This window comes from Hoplias malabaricus, chromosome 15, assembly GCF_029633855.1.
Source record: "Hoplias malabaricus isolate fHopMal1 chromosome 15, fHopMal1.hap1, whole genome shotgun sequence".
Classification (NCBI taxonomy): domain Eukaryota; kingdom Metazoa; phylum Chordata; class Actinopteri; order Characiformes; family Erythrinidae; genus Hoplias; species Hoplias malabaricus.
Genome location: NC_089814.1, coordinates 4,684,802 through 4,692,697, shown reverse-complemented (window position 1 = coordinate 4,692,697; position 7,896 = coordinate 4,684,802). Strand labels below are relative to the sequence as shown.

The 7,896-nt window shown below is 41.6% G+C and overlaps 1 protein-coding gene across 2 annotated transcripts; it reads right to left on the bottom strand.

The window, feature by feature from the left end:
* Positions 1 to 1,960: 1,960 nt before the first annotated feature.
* gsdf (gonadal somatic cell derived factor) lies at positions 1,961 to 7,686 on the bottom strand. 2 transcript variants are annotated; one of them, XM_066645614.1, is made up of 5 exons: positions 7,422 to 7,686; positions 6,171 to 6,337; positions 5,489 to 5,575; positions 4,999 to 5,123; positions 1,961 to 3,994 (listed from the first exon to the last, which is right to left on the bottom strand). In XM_066645614.1, the coding sequence occupies exons 1-5, from the start codon at positions 7,529 to 7,531 to the stop codon at positions 3,851 to 3,853; spliced, it is 633 nt and encodes a 210-aa protein (XP_066501711.1). In that variant the 5' UTR covers positions 7,532 to 7,686; the 3' UTR covers positions 1,961 to 3,850. The 2 variants fall into 2 exon arrangements, with proteins under 2 accessions (XP_066501711.1, XP_066501710.1); XM_066645613.1 differs by having other exon boundaries at positions 5,489 to 5,578; positions 7,422 to 7,684.
* Between the last annotated feature and the right edge of the window lie 210 nt (positions 7,687 to 7,896).

Here is a 7,896-nt window from a genome sequence, read left to right as displayed (position 1 = left end):
GTAACAGAGCTCTCTCTCAGTCCAGAAACTAGACCTTCTTTCACTCTTGACGTAAACCTCCATAACTCACCTCTGTACGAGTCCCTGAAGCGGACGGTGGTTTTCTGCTGTGACTGCAGGACGCTCTGGTATGTGATGGCGGTGCAGCTGAGTGTACACTCAGAGGGGACATCCACGTTCTCCTCAGCATCCTTCAGCAGATCGTCCCTCTCTCCGCAGTCCCACAGTCCGTCCTCAGCAAAAAGAAACATCAGCAGAGAACACACAGTTCCCCACCTCAGCCAGAGAGAGCATACACTCGCCATTCTGTCCAACAGAGACAACTACTACAACACACACACTCTCTTTTTGTCTCTCTGCTGTGTTCAATTCAGTCCTCTCTCTCTCTCTCTCTCTCTCTCTCTCTCTCTCTCTCTGTTTGCTCTCTAACTGCCTCAGTGCAGTCTCCACACGACTTCTGCACAATGCATTGAGAGAAAAGCAGAGTGAGTGAATGAGACAGAGTGAGTAAGAGAGAGAAGGCGGGAGAGAGAGAGAGAGAGAGAGCGAGAGAGAGAGAGAGAGAGAGAGAAAGAGAGAGAGAGAGAATCTCAAGTGTTCAGTGAGCTGGCCAGAGTTAAAACAGTGTGCTCTTGCCGAGATGTACTGAGCAGCTCCCAGAATAAACTCTGCAGCAACCCGAGAACCTGAAACACAGCCAGCATCAAACACAAGAGGGTCATTCAAGGTCATCTTCATAAACAACTCTCGTATGTGTTCCAGATTGGCCACATGTCCTCAAACCCGTGCCAGCTGGCCAGACTCATGTGTTTAATTTACTTTCTAATAGTTTTAATGTTTCTGTTCCCCCAAATTTAATTCCCTGCCTGTTCCACATTCTCGCCAATACCAGTCTCACTCCTATCATCACAGTCATTATGAATGTCACTGGAACTCAACATGCTTGGAGGAGAACAATGACTTCTCTGGGTCCAGTTTCCCCATAGACAAAATGGTGGATCACTAAAACATTTATGGTTATTGATCTGAAGTCTACAGCAGATGACAGACCCCTAGATTTTCTGGAAGCCTGCCGAGTGATGGAGTAGAGGCACTCCTGGTTACAGATGGCGGTGGCATCACAGTGAATCAATCTCATAACCCATGGGTCATTAATACGTGGCCCCTGTCTGGACCCAGACGCTCCAGGAAACTCACAGACCAATCACATGTGTTTCTGCATATCATATGTGAGGCTCCTCAGCCAATCAGATCTGTGCATTATGATGAGCGCTGTGTGGCACACACAGCGCAGGGCTCCAGACGCCGCTGTCCTGGGGCCAGTAAAAACAGCCCAAGGGACGTGATCAAAGCTCTTCTGGGACACTTTCGGGACGACAGCGTGGTGTGAGTTTAAACCAGAAACATTACAAATAACAGAACGATTACAAGTTGAAATTCTCATAGCGTTGAACATGGATTCTGTTTATAGACAAGGTCCCATCCATCAGCATAAAGAGCCAATCAGCTTGCTGTTAACGGGTAAAATCCCACCCTCCAGCAGTAAGAGCCAATCAGATCGCTGGTTACGGAAAAGCAGTAAAGTCAACTGCAACTACAAAAGTCATTAGGGACTTTATTAAATGTGCATTTTTTCTATTTGTAAATTATGCTTGAAATATAGAGTATTTGTTATTTATAATTATTAATAAATCTTCTGAAATATATTGAACTGTATTTGAAAGTGAAATTTCAATTGTTTCAATTGTTGCTAATGATGCTAAGGTTATTTTAATGCAGCGGACATGGCACTGATCATAACGCATGTTATACATTATTTTCCAGGCTTTGGCTCGGGAGAATTTTCTCTAACTGGACTTTAATGACTTTTAATTAATTACCCACAGATTACAACATAAACTACCACTCATGGGATTAAAGGTTTAGGTGAAAGTATATTTCTGAATAAACACAAATACAACTGTTATTAATCATTTATTTAATGCAATGTTAAACATGTCTGATACAAATGAAGCCGCTTTTTAATATCAAAGTGTGAGAGAAATGTTTAGTGGACGTTTAGCAGTGGTTTTATCATACAGGGGATTTGAGAGAGTTGAATTAGTGTGTATTCACTGAACAGCAGCTGGTTTCCACGCTGTTGAGCGAACAGAGCTGGAGGGAAGAGTAAACACCAGGGTGGTGAAAGTTCATAAACACGATTTAGTGAGTTCTGAGAGACAAAATAAACCCTCTGCAGGAATCTGGAACCTCTGCTGAACTGCACAGAGAATTTAAACAGGTTAAAGAGATTTCCTGTAAGCGCATACGACTTAGTGGCACAGGAATGACCTTCCACTAATGTACTAAGTATCCAAAATGTCCACTATTTCACTGAGAACATCGTGTATTAGCACTCTTAATTCTGTTGGAGCTGTTGTTTTGTATTATTCTCACAAAGATGGCAGCAAATTTGTTTCATAAGTTCATACCAGCTCCGAAAACACTGCTAAATAACATAAACAATATATTTAATATCTCATTCTGAGACTGTTCTGATGATATAATTTGGATTATTTAAGTTATTTTTATTCATTGAAAAGTGTCTCATTCCATTGAAAAATACACTGGTCTTTTTTGGTAATGATACTTAACAAAAGCAAGAAAATCTACCCATGGATTCAGACACTTTCACAAGATAAAATCACTTAAAAAAGCAACAAGAAAATCTTGCAACAGGTTTAGTACATGTTTAATATATTTAGAGCAGTCTCAGAAGGAGAAGTAATAGTTAAATGGTGTAGTTGATGATTTCATTGGCTAACATAGCTGTGTTTTGCAGCGCGGTGTATGTGATGGTGTTTTTCTGCTGTTTATTGGAAAGCTGCAGAGGCCCACCCCACCCTGGGAAAGTCTGGCAGAGCTCGAAGCTGTTGCGCTCCTTGAATTTTTTCAAGGAACACATTGTGGCTTTTGTCTATTTTCCTGCCAAACTTCAGCTATAAAACTGTAAAAATAGTTTGAGCAGAGGTTTGATCTCTGATTTGGCCTTGACTGAAACAACCGCAGTGCATTTCTCTCTGAAAGATCTGTCCTTGAATACAAATGTGGCGGGAGAAATATGAAAGGACTTCTTGGAATTCCACTTCTTGAAAACCCAGCTTTAAAAAAATCCTGCACAGTGTTATATTTTTAAAATGTCTACTACAGAGTCAAATGTGAAAATACTTTGAGGGCTCAGTTGATTTCATAACTATTGCTGGAAAAATGTTTATTTTATGACTATATAACACTGACTTTAACCCCACTTTCCTAGGGTTTTTTTACTCAATTTTAGTAATCTCTAAATAATATTGAAAATATTCTCATTTACAAAAGAGGTGCACTGCAGAAAAACTTTTGGGAACCACTGGCTTAGATAATTACACCTTTTATAAGTCTCTACAGCAAATTTGCCAGTATAAAAATTGTTTAAAAGTTGCTGTGTAAAAAAGGATGCATTAAAATCAACAAAATGTGTCATTTGAAGGGGATACCCAAACTTTTGCACACTAATGGAGACCTAGAACACTGTAAAAAGTGATGCAAGAAATAACAAACCTATCTACGCTACTCATTTTAAATGTGCCTTTATGATTTACATTTGTGTTAAAGTAAGCTAAAGTGTGTTTGTCCTGAACTGAGTGTGTTGCTGTGTCCAGTGAAGGATAGAGTGTGTTGTTCTGAGCGCGTCTGTCTGAAGAGCAGGGAGTAAAATGCAGTGGTGATGGCGTACAGATCTTATAAAGTCTGAGGTGATGAAGTGTCAGTGACAGATCTGAGAGGTAGGGGAGGGAAGGTACTCAGAACCCATGTTGTGACCTCTGATCTCTCACGGTTTGAGGGCCTGGGGGCCATTCCCGGGGCCACAGCCACACTCGCGGGTCAGGGCCACGGAGGACATGACTAAGCTGCTCGTTTCGTCCAGATACAGGAAGGGAACCAAGTTGTGGGCCACTGGTTCGCAGCACGGTGCCTGGAAGAAGAGAGCAGATAGATTTGGGGTCACACAGGCCACTGGCTTCCAACATCAAGCCCAGTTTATTTACTCTGAATCTGCAGTGTCACCGAGTCCCTCTGTAAACAACACGAGCCCTCTGTTGTCAGGAAGGGGCGGAGCTCTACTCCCCATTCCTGACTTTTCATTTTAGGAATCAGTCTTTACTGATTAATTTTACTTCTCAAAGAGGAAAGCTGATTCTGTGAAAATAAAACGCCTGGTGCCCCAGAGCTTGTATAATTTACATAGAGAAGCACTGAGCCTCATCAGAGGAGTAGAAACCCTTACTGCAGTAAAGAACGTGGGAAGAAATGCCACTATAGCTTCCAATTTGTTTCTGATTACAGTCTATATACTTCTGTGAACCCTGTTACTGGCAGTGGCCTTGCAAAGACAGCAACACTCACAAAATGCTCACGTAACACTCACGTAAGTCTGTAAGAGCACTGGACACCTGTTCAGACAAAGCACTGATAGGAGCTCTGTGAAAACCTCAGAGCTCAGCTCATATGTGTCAGACACGCCCACAGCGCAGCCAACCAATGAGCTGAAAATATCTGGACACATAACTCCACCCCAAATCCACATCTGAATCCTCTGGCCTTTAGGGGCACATTGGGAGAGTTTCTTTAAAATAATTCTGTGGGTTGTATTCTTTATTATATTTATGCACATGTTACTATGCATTAAGCCACATAATCAATAGTTTAGTTTATCCCCAGCGTGTACCTCTCCACCATGAATAAGTTAACAAAATAGGCAGGCAGAGGAATATCTGGAACAAGCCGACCTGTTTGAAATGTAGTGTGATTCCCCTTAAACCTTGTTATAGGTTGGTGTATGTGGTTATAGCTTTTATTAGCTTCACATTTTTTATTCCAAAAACCATGAAACAAATCCTTAAAGCCAGCCGTTCTCAATTCTAGACCTGGACCACTGCCCTGTGAATTTCTGCTTGTGTTTCTGTGGCCTGAACTGACCTGTGAGGACGGTGAACTGTCTCCTTTGCAGCGGACGACGCTCTGACCCTGCTGAGGGTCACACCCATGGCAGTGGACGAAGGTGAAGCTCTCTGGGTAGATGATCCACTGGTCCCAGCCCAGATCTAAAAGGTGCGAGAAAGAGGTCAGCACTCCGTCTGATCTCTGTGGATACTTCATATCACACAGAATGAGACATGGTGAGGATTTTGAATTTGGGCAGTATATTTTCACACAAGACAAATACAGCCATTCACGTGCAGTAGTTTTTAGACACATACTCAGTACAGTAGAGCAGTGAAACAATACACAGATAAATCATTACATATTCATAAATCTATATAAATCTATATCCCAGCCATGAGCATGGGTCGGTCCACAGCATCTGCCCTGACTACTGTGCACTGTCAGGATCCTAGCGGTGACAACTGACTGTAGTTTTCACAGTAAACACAGCATGTGAATGCAACAGTGATCCAGATACACTCACCTTTAATGAAAATCTGAGAGGCGAGTTTACAGCACTGGAGCACGGTGGAGTTCCCCAGGTTGGAAATCCCTGAGGACATTTGGTTCCCTGCTGAACAATTAATAACAAACATGTCAGAGTTATATTAACGTTAAAAATGCATCATATGCAAAGCACCTCATTAATGGACATTAGGACTTTAAGAGCTCTACGGCGGCGGAGCTTATTACCTAAACAAACATCTATTATTTCCCATTATGAGGACGTTTAAAGTATGGTTCTATGTCAGTTAACTCGCATCATTATATCAGATACTTACAAGTACAATTTATATATCTGTATTATAACTTTGCAAATTATTTGTCAGTGGAGTTAAACAATTAACCGTGCAGTAGGCAATTCCTGCTTTAACCCGTATAAAGTGTGACCTGGTGTCTAGGTCTGTCATTTACAATAGCACACACACACACTCTGGTGAAAATGGGTAGTGTACCTCTGACAAACTTTTGAATTGTGTGAATTGTAACTATGTGAAACTTTTTTTGCTGTGTAATATACGACTATATGTAGATATATAAAAACAAATATGACTGACGGGTCTAGTCCTTCAAAACTGCTCTATGTTATTTTTAAAATAGAAAATCACCTAGAGGCAGAACTAGTTTTAAATCTGAACTTTATGTGACGCTGAGTAGAGGTTTACCAGTGCCTTTGGTCAGCGTGGGCTCAGAGTGGCCAGTGCCTCTGAAAGCGATTTTCCACTGCTCTCGAATCAGAGCCAACCCTGGAACAGACACCCGAGGCTCATTCTGAAGATTTAAGGCATCAAGGATGATCCTTCGGACACTCTGCAGAGACTCAGCCTGGCATCTGGGTACAGATTAAAACACACTGAGTGGCATTCATATTACAACTTTTAAATCCTCATTTAAAATGCCAGAATAAGGCACACTCCACCTAATGATCATTTTAAATGTAGCTTGCCATATACAGAATCCAAAGAATGTCTTATCTAACAAAGTACCTTCAAAATATATGCATTGTTTTTATGTGAATAGGATTAGGAACAAATGGACACTTTAAATCTCAGTTTAAGGAAATACACTCACAATTTAAATCAGCTTTCTCACATCCATTAAAAATGTCACATATCTTTTTGCTTCTAACATCATTTTAATATAATTTCATGCAACTTTCCACCGGTTTTAGAAGCTTTAAAAAGCAAAGCTCACATAGGGATAGTTTTAAGACCCTCTCGCGACCGTTGCCTGAGTTGGTGCCAGCTGAGCTGGTGATATGTGCCGTGAGGATTGAGACTTGTCTCTGAGTGATAGTATTTCTCATTCCAGGAAAGAACAGTATGTATCAGGCTTGCACATGCTTTTGTAATTATAGGTCAGAACAGAAAATCCCCATAATGCACTTCAGAATTCAGTTAGAAAATGCCCAAATATCTTTTAAAAACAGGCTGGCTTTGATTCTGCTTTTCAGACTGCATTATTAATTCACCATTTTAGGACACATCTCAAAACTGCAGCTCAGTTTCCATGAGCTTTTGAACCTGAGGTTTGGAGGTGTCATTTGAAGCAGTAGAGACCTTGTGCCCTTTATAAAGCAATGAATTATCATATACACCATACACTCAGTGTAAGTTAAAAGACAAATATAGTGGACCACAGACCCAGTAATACAGTGTACGCCCCAAAGTATCCAGACATCCCTTTTGATGAGTGAATTAAAGCAGCCAAGAAATTCATTTCAGAAATAACTTTGGCCACATTGTGTATGCACCCAGAAGTATCCAAACACTCTCCTTAATGAGTGAACATTTGACTTTTTATAATCTCTAACAAGTAGAACTGGATGCTGTGTAGCAGTTACACATGAGTCTAAGGCCACTAACCCTGGTCATGCGGTTCAGTCCAACTGTTAAAGGTAAAGAGGGGATGCTTACCTGCTGCTGCTGACAGCAGAAGTTTCTTCTGGTTCCTCTGGCTGGAGAACGAACGCCTTCCCAAGGTGACATCCGACCAGCATAATAAACACAAGCAGCACCAGGGACATGTCCACAACCACGTAGAACAGATCTCACACTCTGGAAGATGTCTGAGCGGCTGAAGGGTGACTTTGACTGTGAAGATGCTCTTCGTCCACTTGGTCCAATCAGAGCGATCTGGAGAGAGGAAGAAAGTCACTGTTGTTCCGGACAGCCTGGGAAACCTGCGCTTTATCTACACATAGACCAGGTCTGTCCTTGGAATAGTCTACATTGTTTTCATGTCTTACAACTGGGAGATGGCAAGAGGGAGGACAGATAGACGAGAGAAAGGAAGGGACTGAGGAAAGAGAAGATTACACCCCCCTCTCCCACAGCGTTTTGTTAATGGGACCACGTAGAGAACAGTAACATATTATGTGTGGCTCGTACG

Bases quoted from the DNA above. Each gene is read 5' to 3' on its own strand.
- gsdf (XM_066645613.1), bottom strand. From the start codon at position 7,531: ATGTCCCTGGTGCTGCTTGTGTTTATTATGCTGGTCGGATGTCACCTT. The intron at 5,579-6,170 runs GTAAACCTCTAC...TTAATTGTTCAG, and splicing joins CACGCTGACCAAAGGCACTG to CAGGGAACCAAATGTCCTCA. The intron at 3,995-4,998 runs GTCAGTTCAGGC...CTCTTCTTCCAG, and splicing joins ACAGTTCACCGTCCTCACAG to GCACCGTGCTGCGAACCAGT.